At 43.7% G+C, this 25,381-nt stretch overlaps 1 protein-coding gene and 1 long non-coding RNA gene across 7 annotated transcripts in view; one reads left to right on the forward strand and one right to left on the reverse strand.

The window, feature by feature from the left end:
- Positions 1-296: 296 nt before the first annotated feature.
- On the forward strand, positions 297-15,883 carry LOC142081997 (uncharacterized). Of its 6 annotated transcripts, XR_012673545.1 has the most exons (7): positions 297-537; positions 5,148-5,238; positions 5,761-5,842; positions 6,841-7,041; positions 8,054-10,782; positions 10,879-10,981; positions 11,131-11,522. It is a non-coding gene; the product is annotated as an uncharacterized LOC142081997 (long non-coding RNA). The 6 variants fall into 6 exon arrangements; XR_012673544.1 differs by lacking the exon at positions 6,841-7,041; XR_012673542.1 differs by lacking the exon at positions 5,148-5,238.
- A 3,225-nt stretch (positions 15,884-19,108) lies between these two features.
- The window catches only part of MND1 (meiotic nuclear divisions 1), a 42,633-nt gene continuing 36,360 nt past the window's right edge, over positions 19,109-25,381 (reverse strand). The window contains exons 7-8 of the mRNA XM_075149472.1: positions 21,070-21,114; positions 19,109-19,361 (exon numbers count right to left, since the gene is read on the reverse strand). Of these exons, the coding sequence (XP_075005573.1) occupies positions 19,255-19,361; positions 21,070-21,114 (152 nt within the window). The 3' untranslated portion in view covers positions 19,109-19,254. The remainder of the gene's footprint in view (positions 19,362-21,069; positions 21,115-25,381) is intronic.

A 25,381-nucleotide genomic window follows, 5' to 3' on the forward strand; every position in this document is an offset into this window, starting at 1 on the left:
GATATATTTAAAAAAAAAAAAAGCCCCAGGGCGGTGGTCAGCCCGCCCTGCAGTATTATCTTCTCCTTACCATCCCCAGCCAGGAAATCGGCAGTGATAAGCCCCATTGGCATGGGCTGAAATATGCCCACCCTGGGGTCTGCAGCGGTCTCCGGCTGAGCGCAGGGCCTCTTCTCGCCCTCCCCGGCAGCCTCCCTCCCTCGTCGGGCTCTGCTTTATCAGCCCCGAGGCTGTACATGCCCCCACCCGCCCCGCACGCCCAGGGCCGGCTCTATCGGCACGTGCAGCAATGGCCGGTCTCCCCTGATAAGGCTACAAATCCCAAAGAGAGATTCAGGGGGGATAATGCCTTCATCTGGGTCATCTCCTCATCCAACTAGCTCGCTCTTCATCGAAGGGGCAGCATTTCCCCAAACACCCGCTGCTGGCGCTTCGGGGCCGGGCACAAATCACCGGGGGGTCAGTCCCACCCAAGGAAAGCCGAGTCCCACCGACCTCTGCCACAGGGCTACGTGCTCCCCAAGGATCAGCTCACGGGTGAGTTCACAAGGAGAAAAAGAAAGAGAAAAGGAGGACCTGGCAGGGCACAGCCATAAATTTCTGTGCTCGGTTCCCCGTGTGACAACTGAAGATAAGCAGCCCTCCCTTTTCTCCCCGGTGCTTGTCCAGCTAGCTTGCTTAGCCAGCCAGCTTTCTGGGAGCAGAGACTCTCCTACCATCTCAGTGTTTGTGTAACTCCCGGCGGAGCGGGGCCGCGATCTCCGTCGGGGCGCCTCCGCATCATTATAATAATAAAACAATACGGGAACAAGCGTTTCTCTCTTCCTCCGGGTGACAATTACCGTCGTGGCTCCCTCCCCGGCCCCGCATCCCCAGCAAAGATTTTTAGCGAAGCTGGTAAGTGCGGCTCGAGCTGGGCTGAGCCTAATTCTTTTAAAGACTAATTCAGCCTGATAAGAGTGCGGGGGACAAAGCCTGCCCTGGCAGCGTAATTAATGAAGTACAAATTGTTTCTAAAGCCTCACGCTGGCAGAATTTTTAGAATTAATGACGACTTGTCACCGTTGGGGCTTGTCGGGGAGGAATCGCTCTCGTCTTACGTGCCCAATCTGGGTCAGCAGCCCATCCCTTGTTTGAGGAGGGGAGAGCGAACAGGCAGCACGGCACTGCCCCAGTAAGCTGCTAATGACACCGTACTCATTACCACGGATGACAAACATTACGCTCTTGTTTCTAAGCAGAATTTTTGCCAGCTCTCTCTGACTTTCTAGGCTGTGATTAAACACAGCCAGAAAAATAGCGCGCTTACCTGGCCTACTTTTTTTCATTTTCCCTCTCCTCCTGCATTTTTCATCAGAAAAATCTGCACAGTAAAACAAGCGTCTATATGATCCCATAGAAGACTTGATGAATGTAGGACAATATCAAGTTATTTTAATAACGCAGCATATGAAAGATTGAGAAAAAAAAACAATTAGGCAATCTATTCAAAAAGAGCCACTTGCTCTGGAATCTCAAATAAGAAACCAGTATATATCTCTCTCTCTATCTCTGCGTACTAAAGAAGAAAGGATAGTGAACGTTTTTATTTTAAAAAGCAATGTTACTATTGCGGTATCAATCAAATGCTAGGTAATTCAAAAAATATGCTGACACGCTCTGTCCTTTCCTTGCCCTGCTCTGCCTACATTTTTTAGCACATACAGTGCATCCACTTGAAAGCGTGGTGGATCCTTGCACACAGCAGGATTTTGCAGTCTCCTGCGGGACCCACCATGTTACAATAGCGTTCAAAGCTTTATAAGCTTCATTTAGTTTCAGCAAGCCTGTTGGAGCATTGTCTGTGCTTAAAGAGGCATTTAGAACTGAAGCGAAGCTTTGAAAGCTTCAGAGACAATGACGCTGGACTCCCTAAACCCATGAGTTCACTGCACGGTTTGAAGTGATGGCATCATGTAGAAAACATGACACGCTGCTCTGAGAGCCCTGCGGTACCTAGGCACGAAAGAGGGGGGGAGCAGGAAATCTGGGGCGTGCGTTGAGTTTCTATGGCTTAGAGTCACGCCTGTACCGAAGGGAAGAAAAGCATCCTTAATTTTTTCCTGCCCTTGAGATTTGTACCCATGCATATTTATTCTCTTGTTCTGGAACGATTTCTAAGCCATTGCTATGTGCATTTCTAAGCTGTTGGGAATAAAAGAAAACAACCCCCGGAGCGCACACAACAAAAACAAGCGGCGATGCAGCAGCCGTGCCACGAGGAGATGTCCGGCTTCTGCGACTCCAGCATCCTGCGGCACCGCGTTGGTGTAAGCAGTTTGCACATCCCTGGACTGAGCAAAAGGCAGCATTTAACGCAGAACTGCGCTGTCTACGAGCTGAGGGAAATAGCTGCAAAACAGGCGTCAGTAAAGCTGTGCTTTCCCGAAAGGCACTCATTTTTCAATGTACAACCCCGCCTGTCACCATTTCTAGGCAAGGGCACATCATTTGTATAACCACAGTGATAAACTGTGCCGATAACATCTCAAGGAGAGAGGAAAACATCCCCTTGAGACCCAAAAATAAGCGTCCACCCTACCCATGCCACCTCGCTCGGGCGGTGAAGGTCACCCGCGTCCTCAGGCTGCAGCGGCACAAAGTCCCCGCTCCCGCCTCGTAGGACTTCCCCGGTGAAACCTGCAGTGCTCGGCCGTGGGCAGCAGCCTCTCGGCCACCGCAGCCACCAGCAAGGAGGATGAGGAGAGGGAGGCTCATGAGAAAATGGGAACGATCCATATAAAATAGCACCTTACAGATCAAGTCAGCTACGTGATGCCCATAAGCAGATCAAAAGGACGGCCCGTAGCAAACAGGCGTAATAAATACCAGCCTCGTGAAAAGCCATCGGGCCTGAGTGGGTTTAAAAAAAAAACAGTAAAATAGGATTTCACAGCATGACAAATGCTGTCAATAAAAGCTGGGCGCACCCCGGCGCCCAGGCAGCGCTCGGAGAGCCGCCTCGTGTCTCGCAGGCTGCATCTCGTTCGTAAGACCACGGTATTTCATCAGGGCGCAGCTGCAGGCAAAGCTCGGTGGAGCGGAAAAGGAGACGGCGTGAGCCACGGCAGAGTTACCGTGTGGTTTAATTTTCAACTTCAATAGCTGTAGAAGGTTTTAATAGGGGTAAAATCTAGTTTTACTTAACTGCGGTCCAGCGGAGCTATTTTTCACTGCGACTAAAAATAAGAAAAATAAACCAGTTGGAGGCAGGTAACGGGCATGGGAGATTTTAGCCCAAAGGGTTAAAGCCTGGTAAAGGTGTAAAGCAGAATCAGTTAGTACTGCAGCATGTCAGAAAAAAGCTTAGCTGTCAAGGGTGCAGCAGTTCCACGTGTGTGCAGATGCATTTGAGGGAGGAAGATGCACTGATGACATTGAAAAAACACAGCACAAAAATAAGAAAGATTTCAGAATACATCCAAGTTGGAAACGCTACTGTTAAAAGCTTACTTAAGCACAGTAAAATATTGCTGTAGCTCTTTTTTGAAGTCCTGAACTGCTACTATAACAAAAATAAACATGCTGATAAAATATTGGAGAACAGCAATGCCAAACTCCCAGAGAAGTGAATGGCCGATTTGCCCGAGCCGAGCTTCAGGCCTGGCTCCAAAGCTGACTTCGCAGCCCAGGACCCGACGTTAATGGGTCACAGATGTTCTCCTGTAAGAAAAAGAAGTTGAATGTGTTTATTTCTTTCGTGGTACAGGCCAGAGGGCAGTTAGGGGAGCATTTGGAAACCTGCGAGTTGCAGTTGCTTGATCGAATAACTCGTTTGAGAAAAAGATTTTGCCATACAAAATTATCCCCCCCACAGTTTCGACAGCAAGTGAGAGTTTCACTTCCGTCTGAAACTGAGGGGGGAATTTAGGTAGCCTAGAAAAACAATGTAATGCGCACGGTTTGTGAAGTACCAGGGATTTTTCATGCCGCAGCCTTAAGGCCACCTCTTTTTTTACACCCTCAAAGAAGCCGGGGGGCTGGCCGCTGCCCAGCTCGGTGCCAGGGCGTCGCGATGCACGCGCGGGCCGGGCTCTCCAGCCGGGGCAGGAATCACTGCCTGCTCTGCCAGAGCTGCGAGGGGAGGCATCTCCTCTGGGCACGACCCGTCTTCTCGGCTCACCTATCTCCAGACAACTAGCGCGGCTGCAGCCACCAGTTTCTCACCGCGTGCCCTTCCCCAGCACCTTGCTCTTTCAGCAAATGAAGCGAGGGGCTAATCCTTTAGGGGAAGAAAAGCCAGCGTATTATGAGGGAGAAAATAAATCTGTCCCTGAGGACAAGAACCGCTATTACAGAGTTGCCCTAGCCACCCCAAAGCATGGGCCTTTCATTTTACCGATGTCAGGGCTGGGTTTAATGGGGGACGAGGAGAGGCAGTGCCTTGCACCGGGGCTGGGCGCGGAGCAGTGGGGGGGTGGCAGGCTGAGATAGAGCACTACAACTCGTCTGACGTGGAAATGGGAAGGATGACGGGACCCGAGCTCAACCCACAGCATCAACTACCGTCCTTTCTGGATGCCTATATTGCATAGAGCGGTAACACCCTAGGAGAGTTGAGTATCTCATGACAGTCCTGCAGATACACGGTACTGAAGTCCTCTCCAGGGCCCCAGTTCTACCACCACTGAAGTCAAATGTCATGTGTCAATATGGGACGCTTCTTCCAGGCGTGGCTGCCCAGCTACGAAGGGCACAAAAATACACGTGAACCCCCAACCCCGGCTACAGCCGAGTGATACCCCGCAGACGGCTCAGCCGAGGAAAGGTGGGGAGGTAACGCCTCGCCCTGGGTCAGAAGCCCCATCACCCCCCTCGCTTGAAATGGTTTGATTTCTGGAGGAATCTCTGCAGGAACCCTTGCCGTGTGGTGGACCCCAAAGCACAGTGGGGAGCAGGGAGGTCCGGGCCGCCCTGGGAAAAGCCGAAAGAGCAACTTTTTCTCTTATTCCTATAGCCAGGGATCAGCCTAGATACTCACAACTTTCTAATCCACTTTCAAATGCTACCTAGAAAAGCATAGCAGAAAAATCAGATGATTTGGACATTTTGAAGATTTTTTTTATTTCCCAGAAAGCAATTTTAGGCTTGTTCGTTTCTTTTCACAGAACGTCTGCAGTTCCCTGCAACTGTAATTGCTGTCATTGTCTTCTGAAAATGACACTGGCACTTGCACAGCCTCCTTCCAAATAATTGCAGGTACTTTCAGTTCCTTAGGGGAGCGCATTTTTGATGTGTAGGGCTTTACCTCTGCCCTTTCCCCAGGGATGTGCGTGCATTCATCTGCTGTACTGACATCCCAGGGGCCGTGGCCCTTCGCTCACCAGCTATTCCCAGTGGCACGTCACTCACAGCTGGATGGGAAGCGGTACAGCTCCAGCACAGTGTGGATGAGGAGCCGTGCAGATCCCATCAGCCACAGGAGTCGGGTGCCTAATTCTCCGCATGTCATGCCAAAAACGTACCCTGCCAGGTGCCCGAGGGCCACGCAGGGTTGCTTTTCCAAACCTATCGTATATGCCGGGTGATGCTCAAATGAAATGCAACTGTGGTGTTGCTCTAAAGGGCTTGATAAAACATTAAACAGGTAGACCTCTGAAAACAACGCATCTGCCTAGGAAATACATTTTGGTTGTTCTAATGAGTTACATGTTTACATCCAAAATCTGTTTAGTTTCCACTAAGAGATCAGAAGATGGCTAACATGCAATATTTCCTCAGGTTCTGCCAGAACAGCCGTCGGGTGGCTGGGAAATGCAGAAGGATCGGGACTTTCTTGAGGATATTGAAGACTATCATACAAGTAGGTTACAAATAATAGGTTGTGCTTCTATGTAAAACTGTTAGCCTTTTAACATTCAGTGCTCCAGCTTTGCCCTCAACTTTCTGAAGCATTATTCCTTATGCTGCTGACTACACACTTGCACTTACATGTTTTCGTATTTTTTGGCTCAGTGGAGCAAGCAGTCAGCTTTTCCCTCATTCCTGAGGGATATCAGGTTACAACGAATGTTGTTCTGCTCTTATATACTTACCCAGTGGCATATTAAAAATGCATATTTTCCACTTGATTTTTCTCCTTGCCAGAGTTGGGTTTAATGCCACTTTTCTTCTCCCACTTGCTAGGTACTGTTAACAAGCCACTAGCTTATTCCCAGATGTAAAAAGGCAGGCAACAACACGTGCCCTGTTTAACCCCGGTTGGGGATACAGTCCCTGCAAGTCACAAAAGCGCCAGTTCATTTTTAACTGAGGAAATTTATAGTGCATCCCTGCAGCTAAACTATTTTTGAGTGTATTAGTTTTTTGAGGAGGTAGGCGAAAGACGGGCGTAGGGAGGCTGCCTGGTAATGCGACAGCCTCCTGCAGCTGCACCCATCCCTGCCCCGCCGGCGCGCAGCACGTGTCCCCGTCCCAGGCCCCAGAGGGTCTCGAGTCCCTGCCGGCGGATACCGCGCCTGCCCCGCTGCCCCGCGCCGGGCTGCGCGGGAGCCGGCTGCCACCGCCACTGCCGCCGCGCACCCGCTGCTGAGTAGGGGGGACGTTCGGGGCCCCGTCGCTCCCAGTTTTGTTCCAACTTTGAGATCCATTCAGTTATTAAATTGAGCAGCAAGTTCAAAGAAAAAAGTCAGAAATATGGCGCGGGCTCGTCAGAGCTGCGTGCTGAGGTCTGCGGGGTGGTGAGCATCCACCTGCCTTTTCCTTGCCCACCACTGCCGTGGCTCAGTTTAGCGGTTTCATCTCAGTCCTGGAAGAAAAAAATCAGGATAAAATCCTGTGGGTGGGTTTGTCTCCCCATAGGCATTACCCAGTACTGCTCCAGCAGCCTGCACCACCGTGCAGCTGCCCAAAGCCCCTCACCTCACCTGAGGAGAAGCCCAAATGCCGCAAGGCCAACATCTGCCCGTGTCCTCCCCTCCCGCTCTGCCTGCTGCAGAGGGTGGTTCATCAGCCCCGCGCCCGCCCGTCAAGGCACTGCAAACCCGTCTTCACGCACACGTGGTAACCGCCGGACCTTGTTCTCAGTCTCCAAACCCTTTAGGTCCAGGAGCAGGCTTACTGTCTTGCACATATGTGTGCATTCATCAGTATAATAAAAAAAAAAAAAATCTTACCAACTGATTTTTTTTTCTTCTTTACAATTAGGTTAAACACTTTGAATCATTAAGTAGGACTGATGCTAATAATATTCTTTTACAGAAACTGTTAGAATAGGAATCTCGAGAGGCAATTTATCGCTATCATAATTCCCCAAAACACCAAGAGGAGGATTGTAACTGCTTTTCTTACAGCAAAAAAGGGTGAAAGTTTCAGCCTGAAAATACATTTGTGACTGGGTAATTGCCATGTGTGAAGAGCATGAACTAGAGGACTAGACAGACAGAGAGGGACATAAATCATACGGATGTAAAAGCACTCAAGCTAGAAATACTGATTAAAGGAATTGTATTGTCTGTTGGCATAATATTTTATTTTCTCTTAATTGAGCATATAGAGAAGTAGATCACTACTCAATGCAAACTTCTGAATCAGTGCCTCGCTACTTGGATTTATCTGTGGCCATACAATTATGGATGATCAAAACCAATTAAATGCATTCATTAAGTAAGGATCTTACCAACGGAAAATACGTGAAACTGAAAAGTCAAAAGAGTCATAGGAGAAAATGTTCTAAAATTATTTATGTATTTATATTCTAATATGACGTACAGTAGCAAGGAGGACAGGCTGATATTTCTAAAAGGTCAATTTTTTGTGCAAGTAACCAGCAATGAAAATACCAGAATCCATATTCCACATATTCCACATGATTCATAGTCCTAGCAGCCAGAGGTAGAGAGTTTTCATGGTCATACTGTAACTCTTAACCTACAAAGGGATACATCTAGGTTTTATGGCAACTCGTGAATCTTCAGCAAGAGAGCTAGGTTATCTTTCCTCACTTTATACAAATCTAAGCATTTCAATTCCATCCATCTGGGAAAAACTTAAAAGATTTTTTAATTTTATTTAGCGTGACCAGCATGTGAAAAGAAAACAGAGGATGCTTGATGCAACTTTCTCAAGGAAAAAGAGTGCAAACTCACCTCTAACTCTCCTGGGAAACCCTCCCATTCCAAATAAGAAAACAAGGGGAAAAAAGCATAATGGACTAAACTTGAAACTTGGTTTGTTTCAATTTCTGTTTTGAGTAGTTGAAGATAATGCATCCATCCTTCAAAAGCATTGAAAGTTGATGAGACTGAAAAAGGACATGAGACTTCTGTCAATTCCAAAAAGTTTTTCAGAAAAACAAAATAATCTGCTTTACTGCCAGTCTCTGTTGAGACCCCAGATCCTATCCAAGGTATTTGGGCTCTGAAAACAATAGTAAGCAAAATTACTTTTATCTAGATTGCATATTCCTGCTCAATCCAGAACCAGGCTCAATTGCTCCTGCAATAAAGGATGATTTACAATCCTGCTGTTGTCTTTGACAACAGAAAGCTTAAGTGAAAAAAAAAACCTCACAAAATCTCCCTTATTTACTTGAACTCATCCAGCTACCCTAGGGAAGAGACCTGAGACTCAGTTAGTTTTTTAGGCTCCCAGTGATTTCAGTAGAACTTGGTCTCCTGAGAAGCTCTGAAGAGACACAGATTCACAAGTGCCTTGCACGGCATTTAGCAGAGCCGTACTCCGAACCCCCGGGGACGTCAAGGCAGATGCTGAAAAACACTCAATGACCTGCTGAGGGGCTGGGAGGAAAAGAGACTCTATTGGGCTTAAAGCACTCCGGGAAAGCTTCTGTTGGAGAAATTGCACTGTGGAGTAAGATCTTTTCCTTATACCTCCATTTTACCTGCGAACTAAGGAAAAAATAATTAATTTAAAGAAAAAAAAATTAGCAATACTGTTTATGATGCTCATGAAAAGATATGATCAGGCTGGTCCCTTCCAGAGGCTAGGCTGTAATACAACTGCACTTGAAGTTGCATTTGACAGAAGCACATTTTTCAACAAAACCTTTTCAGTCTCGAAGGCTTCCGATGCTGCAGAGAGAGCTACTTTTCTCCACAGAGGGCTGAAAGCTGCATCTCGCGTCTCATTTCAACACACGACAGCTGTTTCTGCAGCAAGACATTACAAAACACGTCGCGTTGGAGGGTGTTCGCAGAGACTCTTTGCATGACTAATAATCTCTAAGCAATCACAGTTGTTCCTCGAGAGAAGCCGCACAGCGTACAGCAGATTACCAGGCTCTGCCTTGGCATCAAGTGCTCCGGCTGAAACGCGTCCTGGGGCCGAGACGCAAGAAGACATCAGCAAGGAGGGAAAGGCCAGAGGCACAATAGCATCATCTTGCATTACGCAGCCTCCCGCTGCAGAGAGCACTCCAGCAAAGTTAGTCTGTTTTGATAAAAATCGGGTGTGATTCAAGAGGCTTTAGCCAAAAGATAAGATGGAAGCGACACACCAAGGAATTCTGCAGCACAAACCTCCCAGATTTTTATCCCTGAAGCAAAAGGTACCGATTTCAACTCGGAAGGCAGAAAGGAGTGGGAGAAGGAAATTGTGGGGGTGAAAGCCAGGGCACACTTGGTGGAGGTGAATGGAGACGAGAATCCCCATTCCCTAGAGGTGGATAGGGTTCAAGAAAAAAAGGAATTTTACTAGGCTGAGCAGATGATTCCTAAAAAGGAAACGATTTTCCTTCTTTTCATCGACAAAAAGATTGTTCCAGTGACAGAGTTACCATGGAAACCAATTTTGAGAATAACAAGAAAGCATTTATGGTACAGAGCTTATTTTAAAGGACGGTGAACAGCAGCATCCCACTCCCCTAACTGGACTGATAACCTGATCAGATGGCCCAAAGAACTAAAATAATACATTTAAAGGTGGTGTGGAACAGCAATGGTAAATGGAGCTGTCACAGCTTCATATTGCTGTGCCTTTATGACCTTCAAAATCACGGATAGAGGACTTGAAAGAAAGTTTCTCCCAGGACACAGCTTTAGCCAGGCTGACTGGCACCACATCTCTCAGCGAGCGAAAGCCAGAGACTGGTGAGCACCTCTCCTTCAGTTAATTCAATTAGCCTGTCATTTTCTTTTGTGTCACTCAGTTTTACTACGAAGGAGTTTCCCCCCCGGCTCCCGGTAGACCGAAAATTCACAGTTGTCAAACGCAAGGGTCAGCGTGCAGCTGACCGAAGTGAGGAGGGCAGCACCCCTGCTCGCCGTGGTGCTTCTACACTCCTGTTTTCCCATTCCGCTTCTTCCTGCGGCTGCTGCATGGACAAGGGAAACGGAGAAGTGCCTGCTACCCCAAAGGCTACCGTGATGCTGACTGCACACCTTGGTGGCAAATATTTTCCTCACCAGCTGTGGGGAAGCCACTGAAAAAAGCCACTAACGTTACCTGTAAAATCTAGCGTACGTTGAAACAAGCACATAGCCCCAAACTGCCCACCTGTGATTTACTCCAGCCGAAGCAGAAACAGGTCACCCCTTTACATTGAGCACGGAGGAGTTTTCCCATTATCCCGGCCCGTTGATCTCTGAAAAACCGGGAACAGCTGTGATCTTTCAGAAGAGCCCATCAACTCCTGAGTCTGCTCTTTACAGTGAAGGGGTTAATTTCTGCCAGGGCAGCTCAAGTCCTAAGGAAGGAGGAGGAGATACTACCTTGCACAGCCGGAGGTATTCTCAATGAGAGCGCGTCCCTCTGCAGCGGGGGATAAAAGCCACCATACTAACGGTTAGTGCAAGCGTGAAGTCACAGGCACCTAAAATTTTCTTTCCCATTAAACATAAATGCAAGCTAGTAAAAGCTACTTGTATATATTGCCCCCAGGTTTCCCACCTTGACAGTAGCCGTGTGAGGCTGCAAGTGATAATACTCATCCTCTGTGAAGAAAAAAAGTCTGGTTTACATTGATCTGGGATTCAAGCATGAGGTAGAGATAAGACATTTCTAGAGTCTCTCTCGCACACGTAATGTTAAAATGTTGACTTCAGAGTAGAAGTCATGAGATTTTTTTCTTCCCCTCATCTTCAGTCTTTGCTCTGCTTTGTATTTACTTTCTGTTTTTATTGCTGCTCCTAGATCTTTGAAGGCTGAGGGACGGGAGGCTGGACACGTGCATTCTCTCTCTTCCAGACTTCAGCGAGAAAGAATACGTGGACATGAGCTTTAAACTACAGGGAAGAATGCTCTGCTAGCACTGCCACGACATTTTTCAGGCAAGGCTATCAAGAGCTTTTCAGCTTTCCAGACAGATACGGGGCCGTTCTCTGCACACAAGTAACCGAGGAGCAGTATCTCCCCTCACAGCCACCCGCAGCGCTGGAAGGAGAACCTCGCAGCCCAACTCCCGGGCAGCCAGCCTCTAATGGCTAAAACCCAAGATAAGATGACACCTGTCAGGTGGAGCAAAGACAAGAGGCAAAGCCCGGGCTTTTGCAGGATGTGAGTGCAGACGTGGATGAGAAAATAAATGAACTCAGTCAGATCTGGATGCTTTTTGAAGTACTCGGAAATCAAGCCAGTCTGTAAAGGCACATGCTGCAGAAACATTTCTTTTTCAAGTAGACTGATGCTGCTCAGAAGGTTCTTCCTCTACTGGCTCCTTGGCAAAACTTCTTTCATTTTAGTAAAATCTGAAACCACGTGTCCCACCATCATTGCTGTCATTCATACAAGAGGTGACAGAACCGTTCCATTAGCATCAGCTTGGTGAATGAAACTAAAGCCTCTGAAATATATTATCTTGAAAAAAATTACATTGTCAAGTAGATAGCCTGACATCAAATGGTTTCTTTCAGTAACTCCATAGTACAAGCTTGCAAGCTTGGTCCTCTGAATTTTTAAATTTAATTGTAAATGGTTGCTTACACCATTGCGTACTAGTTTATGATACAAAAGCACTTGCTTTAGACTACAATTATTCACCACTCACTTGCCAAAAGAAGCGTTCGTTAGGGTTACTATGTCCCAAAAAAAGTTGTCTAAAAGAGCTGAGAGGGGAACTGCTATCAAATGTAGGTCTAAGCGTAGATCTTGGTAGTGCTTTTTCAGCAGCAAACCCTCCTTCCTCTGGAGGAATTCAGGGTGGAGACACACTAACCAATAATAGTAACCATCGAAAGGCAAAAAACTTTACAAAAACCTGTTGCTATTGTTTTATATCTGCTCCCTACCAAAAGCTGGATGATGCAGCTGGGGGGTTGGTATAGGAAATACTTGCATAGCAAGTCAAGAATCAATGCTTTTCATTTATGATTTTCTAATTTGGGAAGTTGGTCCAAAACAGAGGTCAGACAATGCCCACTCCATTAGCTCAAGACTGACGAGGCGAAAGCCTAAAAAGAACCAAAAATTTGAAATTAAATTCTCCTTTTTAAATTTCCAAAGTTCTTATCGAGTTAACAGCCAAATTTGCATATCAGTAAAGGGCACTTAACAGAAAATCCTCTCCATTTCAGTAACTAGCATAAGCATTGAAGAAAGAATAAGAAGAATGAAAATATGCAACCCCAAAATGCAGATTTTATATCATGCCCACTCAAGAGAGTGAAGACGTATGTCCTACTCAGACATGCATGCTTTTCCTAGGTTTGTACAATATTCTAACAATCTAGAGAGTTAATTATAAGGGAAGGGCTCCTAGACTCTTTTTTTTTTTTTTTTCTGGTAAAGACAGCTTCAAAAATGTGATAACCGATTTTGAACAAAACATTTTAAATTGAAGTTTTGATTTTGAATTATTTTAACTATTTTCATTTTTACCGCCTCCAATCTGACAGAACAGTAAACCAGTACTTCTACAACACCTTTACTTGAAAGGACCAGAAAAAGTTGATGGACTCTGAAGATGGATTTGAAGCTGGTTTGTTCAAAATAGCTGTTCAAAAAAAATTACTCACTCACTGAACCTTTGACGGTAGTTATAGCAAAACCAGGACATATCATCCAGGCTTTTTTTCCTTTTTTCCTTTTTGTCTTTAATAGGTAAGGATGCTAATGATAAATACCTAACTAAAATCAGTGCATAGTGGAAAAGAAAAAATAAAGCTTATTGCCTTTCACCAGATGATACCAAGACTGGTGTTTTGGAGCTCTTGGCATAACCCTCTTTGGCATTATTTCTTACATATCCTTCTCAAACAGATACGATATTAATGACCACAGAATAAGAAACAGGTCTGCTACAAAGCCTTGACTTTTGGTTTTTTAATCACTGATCTCAGGAATTGACTGGCTTTTAAAAACATAGTGAAAAGCACATTCCCTAGAATATGTTTTAGGAGGAAAGCAAGCCCACAGAGCAATATAGTTTGTTATGATGATTAATTGATGTCCATGCAAAAAATTAATCAAAAAGCATTTCTGCCACTGGGAGTATATAAAGTACAGCATAACAGGGGGAAAAAAAAACCTGACTCAATAGTAAATTAATTTTACTGAGAAACTGAAAACAAGATATGAAAATCTGACTTTTATCTTCCTTCAAAAATCCTCCAGAATGCTAGGATCAGCCAGGTGCATTATTTTGCATGGCTAGTAATGGTAATGCAAGAAAATACGATGTGATTGACTTTTTTTCCTGTACTTCCCCCTGCCTCTTTTTTAAAAAAACGGAAAGGGGAAGGGGAAAAAAAAACAACTTAATTTTTCCCACTGCAGACTGCAGAAATGAGAAAAAACAGCTTTTGCACCTCAACATAAAAATCTGATCTCAGAATGCCACCGACACGCAGCCTCAAGGCAGGTGAGACGAACAAAGGTGGCCAGGGAAAGAGATGGATCCCTGTAAGACCCGGCTTCGGTACGCAGGCGGCAACTCAGGCCCGCTTCACTTCAAACACAACCTCTCCTTCATAATTTTTAACAGCTTTTGCTTTTGAGCTTCAGCAGCAGCACAGTTCAAGTTCAACACCTCACCTGAAAAAAGGTATCCCTCGGACTGGTTATAGGATTTACTTTACAGCGGGTTGCCAGTAGACCAGTAAGACTTTTTGAAACAAAAGAATGGACGATTTTTTTAAATGAAGTCTTTCATGTGGAAAGGCTCTTCTTTTCTCAGAACAGCTTGAGTTTTCATCAAACAACTGGAAACAGAAAATTGCCCAGCAGGTTTTGCTTGAAAGCTGTTCTTTATAAATACTTCATCAGGAATTTTTTTTCCAAAAGGAAAATTTTTCTGACTAGGTTAGGTGAAGTAATGACCAGATGACCAAATTATCCATAATATAAAAACTGTTGATTCATTTGTGGGGCATTATAAAGCTTCTGAAGTGACCCTGAAACATTTAGTGGTGCTTGTGGTGGTGTTCACGGATGTTTTTGCCCTCTAGTCTTTTTGACCCGCAACCTTCTGCACGTGCAGTTTAAAGAGGCAAGTCTAATGTATAGATGCTTGCCTTTCTATATGCCTGTGCACTGAGAGGCGTGTCAGCAAGAGGAGGAGTAAGACAGACAACCATCTGTACAGACTGCAGTGTGTTGCCCGTTCAGCCTACGTAGTTTCTGTAAGCAGATCTGAAAGGGCAATGACAGTGGAGGGATGGAAGAGAAAAAGCAAAAGGAACAAGGAGAAAAGGAAGCTGAAGAGAAAGGCTATCGCTGCTGTGAAGGCAGATCCCTTAAGCACAGAAATATTTACACAAGCATTGTATCTAGACGGCAGCTAACTGCACATGGAAGAACCCAGGCACCTGCGTGACACCGAGGATTAGCCAAGGACTTCAGCTGTTGAAGCCACCAGACGCGCACTTCTGGGGTGCGCTGATTCTCTAGAGCAGGCAAAATATCCAATTGCTGTTTCAGTAAAGCGTTGTGTAAATTTTCAGTGCCACAAACCCCCAGACTAATAACCACAGCTGCATGGGCAGCAGCAGTAACAGAGTCAGGCTGCCAAGAGACCAGTTTCCTAGACCCCTGTTCCTTCCCACTGAAATGATGCGGACACCACCCCATCTCACCCCCAGCAACGCTGCCAGACCCTCACACAAACTCCGCCACCAGCAGGCACCAGATGCTTCCAGGTCTTTTACAGCCGTCTTCGACATTTCTCCTTCCTCCTCCCCCCCGCATCCTCTACCCCTTCTCAGGTCCCTAAACCGGCAGGTGGGAAAGGGAAAGCCTGTGTTTATCAGGCAGCCAGCCAAGCAGAACAGATAAATCGCAAGCTCACACCACAGCCCCTCAGACTAAATTTGGCTGAAACGCACTGCGAAGCTTAAGAACACTGGGAGGGAAAAGGAGAGAAATGACAGAAAATGTAATGCTACAAACCTCACCTCTACAAGAAGCAAGGTGAAGATAAGCACCAGCCAGATCATCTGACTAGTGGAAGTACGCCTGGGCGACAGGAGGACTCTGTAAGGAGCTCTTGCATCAAACTTCTTAGTCACCATCGCAGGTTGGGTTTCTTTTCCCATCGTTCTCCCAGTAAGTTTCAGTTCCAGCTTTGCCACTCAGTCACAGCATCACTGTGCCATTTGCTTCAGAGCCTGGATTTTCCCTTTTAAAACGCGTAGGTTACTACACCCCAAAAAAGTAATGACATTTCAGAGGATGCATTAATGAAAGGTTTAGCAGCTGAATTACGTCAAAACCTAAACTCTTGTGACTCTTAACATTTTAATGCTTTGCAAGTACCACAGAAGGAGCCCTAGAGTCCATGCTTGGCTAGTTAAAAGAAAAGCTGAGGAAGAACAGGTTGTTTCAGGGCAGATACAGTCAGCAAACTTTCTTTAAACCGGTAAGGTTTCTAAGATCAGGTACAAACAAGTATTTTCTCCTGTGTCTAAGTTTGCTTCACAGTGGCTAATCAACATCAGTCCCAAAGAGTAGGTTTACCCAACACCTTAGCCTGGACTGTAGTGATAAACTCCTCATGAGATTATTTCGAAAAGCTGGACCTGATAGTGCTCCTGTAAGAGCTACAGACTCTGCTAAAAACAACTGCCTTTGATTTTCGCACTTTGCACTAGTAGCTTTTTTAATTATAAACCTGAATGGTAGTAAGGGCCTGACCTCCTGACTTAGCTCTAACAGTTGAAAATATTTACCTTACATGGGCAAAAAACATACAGGGCAGAAGAAAGAAAAAAAAAAGAGAGGAAGACATATAGATAATATAGCTGTGACATAACCACAAGGGTGACAGCAGAAGTGAGTATTTAAACCCATCGTTTCCATGTTAGATTCTTTAGAAATATCCCAGATTCTATCTCAGGAAAACTCTGAAGAAAGAAACTGGGACACAAGATTAGATTGATTGTTTTCATTTTTCTTAAAGGCTAATAGCCAAAAACATCTCAGGAGAAGGAAAATCATTTTAACTGTTAGTGACTTTTAACTCAGCAGAAAACAAAAGTCTCAGCTTCTCTTCAAAATTAAAGTGAACACACATCTCAAACCACATAACCATGCATGGTTTCATACTGTGGGATTTAACAGTCTGCTGCATATCTTTTTAAGAAAAAAAGCTTCTAAAAGTGAGCAGATGCAGCAGTCTGGAAGTATCTTGGAATATTCAAGACATACAAATTGTCTCTTTTTGTCTCAGAAGGGATCTGGATTTGCTTTTCCTGTTGAAAGTCACCTACACTAAAAAAAAGCAGAATCCTGAGAAAGGCAGCGCAAAATACAACAATTCCACTAGAGGAATAAGCATCAGTTTCTGATAATGATGCGCCTCTCCTTCCCTGCCTCTCTTTAGCTGAGAAATTTCTGTTCTGGCTGTTCCAAAATTGTGTCCTTACAGGAGGAGACGCATTCTCCTGCCAGGCTTGCTAACTAACACCAGAAGTAGAAGACAGGAGTAGAAAACAGAGTATGACTGCATATCTGTGTTCTAGTCTGTACCTGTAAAACAAAACCAAAACTCGACTGAAGATTATATTGCTGGAAATTCCTTGCGCTTGAACTAAGCACGAGGGCTGTGTTTGACATTTTAAAGGTATTGCCCGTACTGGCTGACTGTAAGCAAGTCTACCTCAAGTACAGTTATTCAGTTGCTATTTATTATATTTAATGGTTTTGTCGCAGTCCACAATGCTTTCACCCTACAGTCAGGAAGCCACAATATTGCAGCTAAACTTACATAGCTGGTCATCTTCATTTCCTTCTTGAATTTGGAAAGTAGCCAAAGCAGTAGAAATCAGTCAGAAACCCTCATCCCCACGGGTACCAGAGGAAGTCTTGGTGCACTAACTGCTACAGGCCATAAATTACCCGAGACTCCTTGACGAGTAGAAGTTCAGCCATGTGAAAGTGATTCTGAGGTAAGAACCATCAATAAGTTCAGGAGCTCAACATTCCTTCATCCGAACAAGCCTCTTGAGTCATCATCATCTCTTGTGTGTGGCAGATGCGTGCTCTCAAATGCAGATGTGCCAAGGAGCTTCTGACACCTGTCAGGTGGTACAGAACAGATTCACAGAAAAAACAGACATTTAGCAAAAAAAAAAAAAAAGAAAAAAAAAAATCACTTGAGAGAGATATTGTACAAAGAAGAGAAAAAGCTCTTTCTTTAGTGTTTCACAGCACAAAATCCAAGAGTGAGAACAACCACCCAAGCTACACGTCCATCAGTACTTTGGTTCGGCACCATCACCTAGCTTTGGTGGCCGGTACTCCATTCATGGGGCAAAAGCCAGGCCTGGTAAGAAACACTGCATTCAGCTCAATACTACCTACTCGCATTAAGCTTTTACCAGTTAGCAGCTGGTAAGCTGTTACTCAATTCGTAACACACTATATATTAAATATTGGATATATTAGGACATAGGAATAAACTGTTTCCGAACACATAAAAGGAAATGTCTCTATTGCAATTGTAAGCACAGTGACATTTTACTTTATGCCAGGCATCACATAAATTTTCCTTAGGCAACAGATAGCTTGCTACACTACCTCTGTGAGAGGAAAATCTTCCACTCTCTATCTTCCCAATAACTTTGCTGATGGGATGACAATAGCCAGAGGCACACCTAAAATCCTTGGATTTTAACAGGCGCTGAACTGCTAGGAAACATTTTAATTGGCAAAGTCACAGGAGACAGAATTCTGAGCGTATCTCCAGCTAAATGTCCCTTTTTCAGCGATACTGTCACCAGAGGTTACACGAAAGGCAGACAGACACTTTCGGGCGATACACCCATCTACCTTGCAGCAGGCCCGCCCGCCTTGCAGAGGTAAAGCTGGTACCCTCCAGAGCTGTACAGCAGAAATGCGGTCTCGCAATCCGTAGCTGCGGGAGGTAGGAGACCAGTCTGTACTCTCCACCCCTCTTTTTGTAGCCTGATCAGACTAGAAACCAGAAGCTGATAAAAAGTGAGGTGCTTGTGAAATTTCACCAAACAAAAATGAGACATTCTGAAATTTGTTCTTATTTTGGTTGGCTGCTTTTGTAGTTTGAAATTGAAAAATGTACATAAACCCAAAGATGCTCAGCATCTTCAATTCAATTTGAACAGCAAATTGAATTCGGTCTCTCACATTCCAGATTAGCATCCTAAATCTTGATGCACTGCGGTGCGAATGGATGGGTGGGTGCTCTTTGCTCTCTCTTCTTTGCCGTAACAATCCTGATCAGGGAGGCTTTCTCAGTGTCAAATCCAGTACATCTGCTGGAAAAGATTTAGCTCTGATGAACTGAATTTTCCAACAACAAACAAAATTTTGTCACTAAACTTACCAGCAGTTCTAGCAACACAATAAAAAACAACTTGAAATCAGACCTTAGCCTTTCTACTCACATCCTTACTGTCTCTGTGTTTTCTATTAGTGGATTATACATCTTTTGTATTTTATTATTGATATGAGGGAAGAATTCATTCTATTGCATATTGTCCCCTGTTACTTCCACTCCAAAGTCTTCAACATGTTTAAACATAAATCCCTGGAGCTTCTAGCTCTTAGTACTCCTCCCAGTTAAGCAAAAGAAGAGTAAAAACCAGTCTCAGGACTTTGTGATAATTATTCCCTGCCCATTCTTAGTCTGTCTCACAGAAGTAACCAAGCGATTTACTGTCCCTCTGGAAGTACAAGGAAAAAAAGGAAATGCAACAAATATTTTTAGAATTTTATTAACTTTAACAAAAACTGTGAATTAAAGGGTGGCGAGTTGTTTGGAGAGGATTCAGGCACACATTTAAATGCCAACCTAGAATATTTTACAAATTATGTACAACTGCATCAGCCATCAACTGCTGAATACTAATCAATGTAATCCAAATCTTCTGGGATTCCAAAACTTTTGTCAATTCTGCTCTCTTCAAATCCAAATTTACGTTTGGCCCAGGACTTTATTGAAAAGATGTTATCTGTAAACAGAATGAAAAACATGGAAAACAAGGAAAGCATGAATTATAGTCTTGGCTACAACAAAATCCTTCCATTTGCACTCTCTCTGTGTATAAGAAAAAGGTACATAGTGGGGAACACCATTATTAAGTAGATTTAGAACAGAAAACAAGAGGCTTTTGCTAATGATATGCTTTTGCTCGGTACTAAGTAAAATATGTCTTCTTTTTTGGAGGTTACCTTTATCTTTTCTTGCTCCTCTTCTAAGAGAAGACTGAAAGCTACAATTACAGTGTAAGCCTGCTATAGAGTGATGAAGAAAGTACGAATATGCAAAATAAGTATTTTATAGGTCCTTTTTCAACTAGACACCTACTGTGTGACTGTCTACAACTGCAAAAATCAGATTCAAATTAACTATAAGATCCTTTCTAGTCCTGCGTATGTTTGTTCAGATAACGTACATTTTGTTTGAAAGTTAAAAAAAAGAGACTTTCAAGTAGCTTTATTTCAGTCAGCATTTCTCTTTTAGCATCACATTACTATTATTTTAGCACATACATTCTCTTCAATGTAACATCATTTTTCACTGCAGTATTGGTTGAAACTCACTACTTCACTGCTGACATACATAAATTGCAGCATTCCTTAAGACAGTAAGTGTTCTGCACACCTTAGAAATATTTTCTTTTCTTTAACCATCAGACATGTGGTTTTAAAACCGTCTCTTCAAAAGAAAAATATGCTACAGCATATAACCTAATTGTCTAATTAAACAGCAAAATACTTCCTACAGGCTGCAGCATAGTTCCTTTAACTCTCTCAAGACCTTGAGAACAGCCGCCTGTCATCAACAGTAGAAAGCCCTGACAACAGTACTCCCAGAATTTATTTTCAAATACGTAAATTTATTTCCCCATATGCAGTGAACAACCCAGTGCAAATTAAGATATAAAATAATAATAGCCAAAAGACTATGACAATGATATCCTGCTCCACTTGGCATAACCAATGATAGTGAGCAGTCCATCAGTAGTAGGTGAATTCTGAACAAAAAAATTACAAACAGTATTCTAAATAATTTTTAAAAAGTAAGGACAGACATATTGCTTGCTCTGCAAAATGGAAATATATAGCAATATAGCAAAGCTAAGCAACAACAGAAAACTGAGTTAAACTTCTATACAAGTGTTATCACAGTAATCTTCCTCGAAACTGTGCAGCATTTTTCCTGCATGTCAAAGCTGATGAATTAGTTTTAGAAATACCTACTTTATATTAGCATCTATTATATGGTAGCAGCAATAAGGTTCCACAAAGCATTCTACTCTTCAGAAACAAATGAAAATTCAGAAAAGAAGAATTAAACTTTCTGAACACCCGGACACCACCATTTCCAGTTTCTTTCTATTAATGTTTTCCTCATCTTAAGAGATTTTAACTCAACCAGGAAAATGAGCTGCAGGTTTTAACATGGTGTGCAAGATAGCACCAGAAGAACAAATATGTTAAGTGATGTAAAGTACGTTCAGTAACTAAACTGAGAAAATGTATTCTTTTTTGAATCATAATAATTTATAAGCAAAATATATTTCTGCATGTTTTTATAAGTGAGGGATATCCTACATCAAGTCCTAATTGAAATTTAAAATTCTTAACAATAGGGAGGTCTTTTACTGAAATTACTCTAGTCTAAAGCTGTGTTAAGCAATATAAATGCATACACACCAGTCCATCTATTGGCTGCCTCCTTGGCTATTTTGTTTGTTTGGCCTGAAATAGAGAAGAAAACAAACAAACAAGAAACCATACATCAGAGTAAAATCATACAATAGTTTCAAGGCACAGAGATTAAATTTTTATTGATGTCATTTTCACAGAACCACACAATATAAGGAAGTTATTCTTTTAAAGTTCCAACAAGTACAAAGCTAAGTTAAAGAAAAACAGGAGCAAAGGAACATAAAAGATACCATATGAACAACTGTGAGTTTTTGAAGTGTATTTTAAAATAAAATAAACCTAGTTTGGTTTGCCTGGGGGCTTAATTGTCTGTACCAAGATTGGAACTAGATACATGGCCTGAAGATACTAGAGGCAACCGAGATGGAAAATATTTTATAATCTTCTCTATACAGAGGTGATCCATCACATAAGCATGCATGACTCTATAGAGATAAGGAAAATGACAAGAGTAGCAGTCTATCACATTAATCCAAAAGTTTATCATATAGCTCTGGAAGGTCTCCTGGGCTTTGAGAACCCCCTCAATGAAATGAAGACAAAATAATGCTCCTGGTTATTAAACTTGGCTTCCCTCCCTTACCACCGCTCCAGATCTGAATACATAATAGTAAATTACCATTACTACAAATAGCTTTTATATAGTTTCCATGAGGCAAAACAGCATCAAGAAAAATTCCTCTTAGATCACCTTGCTCGCATTAAAGTAAGTACTGAATCAAATCAAGCAGGTTGGTTTGTAACGTGGGAATTTATCAGAATCATTATGGTTCTCACGCCTACACATAACTTAGTTATTCCCAGTCAGTCTTGTTAGTACTTGCATGATAATACTCATTTGAATGGTCAGCATGAAGTTTGTCTCCAGGGGTACTGAGAAGTGAATAGATGATCAGGTATCCATTGTTATAAAGATTATACTTCAGGCAAAATTAAATTATGTTGAAAAATCATCTGCTAGTACACAGGAAGCTAAGCACTCATTATTCTACCCTTAATACTTCAATAAGTGATCTGAAAAATATTTTAATCAGAGTAAACCACTGTTTCAAAAACAGCACAGTTTCTAGAAGCAGCCTACAATTAGAAAGCTTGGGCACAGCACGAGGAAAAGCAAAAAAGAAAGATGGGCAAAAAAAAGGGAGTGGGTGAGAAGATGGCATTTTTGCTTGTTTGCATGCACCAGAAATTCAAGTTATTCCTAGCTTGAGAGAGATATTCCTTATTTCCTTTGCTGACTGCTTGTTGCCACCCCCACTTGTTCAGTTCCATGACTGGCAGCACTGACAACATACTGGCAGCCAAGGGCATTTTGAACAATACTTTACCTAATGCTCCATAAAGCAAGTCTGCAGAGTAAGGGCTTTCACTGGTCAAGATTTAAATGTGTTAGCTATGATACTTCACTCAGCATTTTTCTGAAACTCTAGAGGAAAACTGGAAAGCTGTATTTAACTCCCAGTAATGAAGTTTGAAATGAAGGGGGGAAAGTAGGATAGAGTTAAACTCCATGGATCCAGAGCTGCAAGATGACAGCATCCTGATGGCGGGTGAGCCAACCTAGTGCACAGCACCCGCTAGGTCTCAGCAGAAACCTCTGCTTTGCTGGAAGCAGCTGACCAGCTGAGTCCTGTGCTTCTGCATCACACAGCAGCTCTAAGTTCCTGCAGCTTTCAGCACGCAGCCCTGTGCTGAACGCATAGTGACCGTATGGTACAGTGCATTAAAAAAAAAGTGGCAGCATGGTGCATTGTCACCCTTCGAACATTGCTTATGCATGTTAAAATACACACATGCAATCCTGTGTTTTTAAAATGTGACTTCTTACCTCTGTCAAAGAAGAACCCCTGCTGGGCAACAAGGTGGTTAGAATGGCAGTGGCTGCCTATAACCAAGCTGTGGCTAGAAACGAAATCATGGTAGTAAGAGCAGGAAGCTGTAAAACGGGGAAATCCCACAATGGGCAGCACTTTCAAAGACTGAAATAGCAGAGAAATAACAAAAAGAAACCTAACAAAAGAAACTCCTGAAAGTAAAAGTTATACAAATAAAATGAAGAAATATTTTAACCGTGTCATTCCTCCCATGCACCACCTGGGACTGATCACAGACTGGCAGCAAAGTGTCATGGTAGAAGTGTGGAAGGATCACAAGTGGAGGCAGGACTTCGGGATGGGGAAAGTGACATTCAAACAACCTGGCTGAATATCAAAGAAGAGGCTGCCTCAGTCCTTCAGAGGCTGGGAACATACATCCCCCACATTACTCTGCTGCCAAAGGGCTCAGGGTTGGGGAAACAAGAGCCACTTGTAAAGCCTCGAGCATCTCCAGGAAATGCATTCACAAGAGGTCGGGGCAAGTGTTTGCTGCCTGCCATTTCCCATTTACACTGGCTGGCCCACAGGCCCATGTACACCACAGCACCATAGGGATGCAGGTATGGATTTATTTGCCATGTTGAAAGTTGCTTAGACCATCAGGTATATTGTATCAACAGCAATGCCAGCTAGCTTGGCAAGTTGCAAGGCACCCGCATGTTCCTCATGTCCAGCCTGAGCAAGCTCACGCAAACAAGGCAGCTTGCACTGTCTTTTGTCATCAAGTGAGACTGTCACTGCCACTGCTGCAGGATGGCACTGCAGTCTGCTTAACCACTAATTCCTTCATTTAAATTTTCCCCTCACATTTTTTTTTTTTAATTTGGGGTGAGGGAAACACACATCATCCATCCATCCAGAAACTACTATGTCATCACCTCAGCTGTTGCCTCAAGGCTATGGGCTAAGCATTTAGCTATCTACAGGCAAGATTAAAGTCCTTTGGGATCAGGCTCAACTCTTGCCTACAATTCCACTGCAGGATCTTGTCTGCCTGCTGTATCCAACACCATGCCTGAAAGAGGAAGGAGAAACAGGTATTGGCGGTTATGGACCTGCATCACCTGAAGACACCAGCTACATCTGCATCATCGCCAGCATCTTCCAGAGGCCCCTGACTCTATCACAAGAACTGAGAGAAATGAAGGAATCTGCACCTTGACTACTTTCTGGAAACCTTTTATAATTGCTTGTTGGAACTTTCATTGGTTGCATCATCTGTATGTGAACATGCATAGAGGGTGAGGGAAAGGAGGAGCAGTGAAACAGTCATCCCCCAGACACACCTACTTTATGTACTGATGTAACTCAAAGTCATGCTACTTCTGATTGCCTATTCTGTAGCTCCACAAGATCATACAGCCGTTGGCTTCCTGGTTTTTTAGACTGCACTGAAAAAGAAAGTTTAAGACCTAAAGACAACAATAGCATGGGATCTTAAAAATGTATACACCAAAGAAGAATCAGGACACAAAACGTGTGAACTGTAAAAAGGAGAAACTCAGAGACAGCGCTGAGGGCAACTGGCTAGTTGCCAAAACCACCACAACCACTGGGTCCCAGGCTTGGCTGGAGTCCTGCTGGTCCTCCTCCTGACCACAGCTGCTCTATCAGAACTTGATTTTTGGCAGCTACTAAATAGTGTTCCAGTACCGAAGCTGTGCAAGACAATGAAAGAGTCAAATGTGCAGAAGAGATGAGCAATACAGGAGGCAACATATGTTCCAGATGCTTCCAGATGTTCTCATTACCACTATTAGGCCCTAGTTACGCTCTGGTTTATATCTATACATCTGCACATAGGCTGACAATATATACAATTGCTGTCTGGAAGGAACAGAATAATCCATTTGTTCTGGACATACATATTTATTTCACCAATTTGTATGACAATGCATCAATAGACTTTCTTGCTCCTGTGCCTGCAGGATACAAGTCATTCACTTGGCTGAGACACACACCTGGATCCTCTGCTGACCAGTTTCAGGCACACTTGGCATTTTCTAAGCAGGAAAACGGAAGCTTGCATTTTCTCTCCTAAACTGAACAAAATCAACCACTGTGTGTACAGCACTGCAGGGCCCAGGAGCAGTATGGCTTGCAACAAGAGTCAGTTATGTTAGCAGAACACACCTGGAAATATGCCCTAAACAGTGAAAGGCTAAGGGTCAAAGAGTTAGTTTTAACCAGTCCTCATGGAAGTCTCTTCTTCCCTCAATCCCAGGTATCTCTGGAGAACTGCAGGGAACTCAAAAAGCTCAGATTCTGGGAACTGAACCATTGTCCTAAGCATCTGTGATTGTCCTTATCACAGGGACAATCCCCTGTATCACCTTAGAGGAAAGCAACAGTAGGGAAAGGAAGGCCCAGCAGCAGTGAATGTCTAAAAAGAAAGTGAGGGAGCGTTGGGAACGTGCTTT

This window comes from Calonectris borealis, chromosome 4 (assembly GCF_964195595.1).
Source record: "Calonectris borealis chromosome 4, bCalBor7.hap1.2, whole genome shotgun sequence".
NCBI classification, from domain to species: Eukaryota; Metazoa; Chordata; class Aves; order Procellariiformes; family Procellariidae; genus Calonectris; species Calonectris borealis.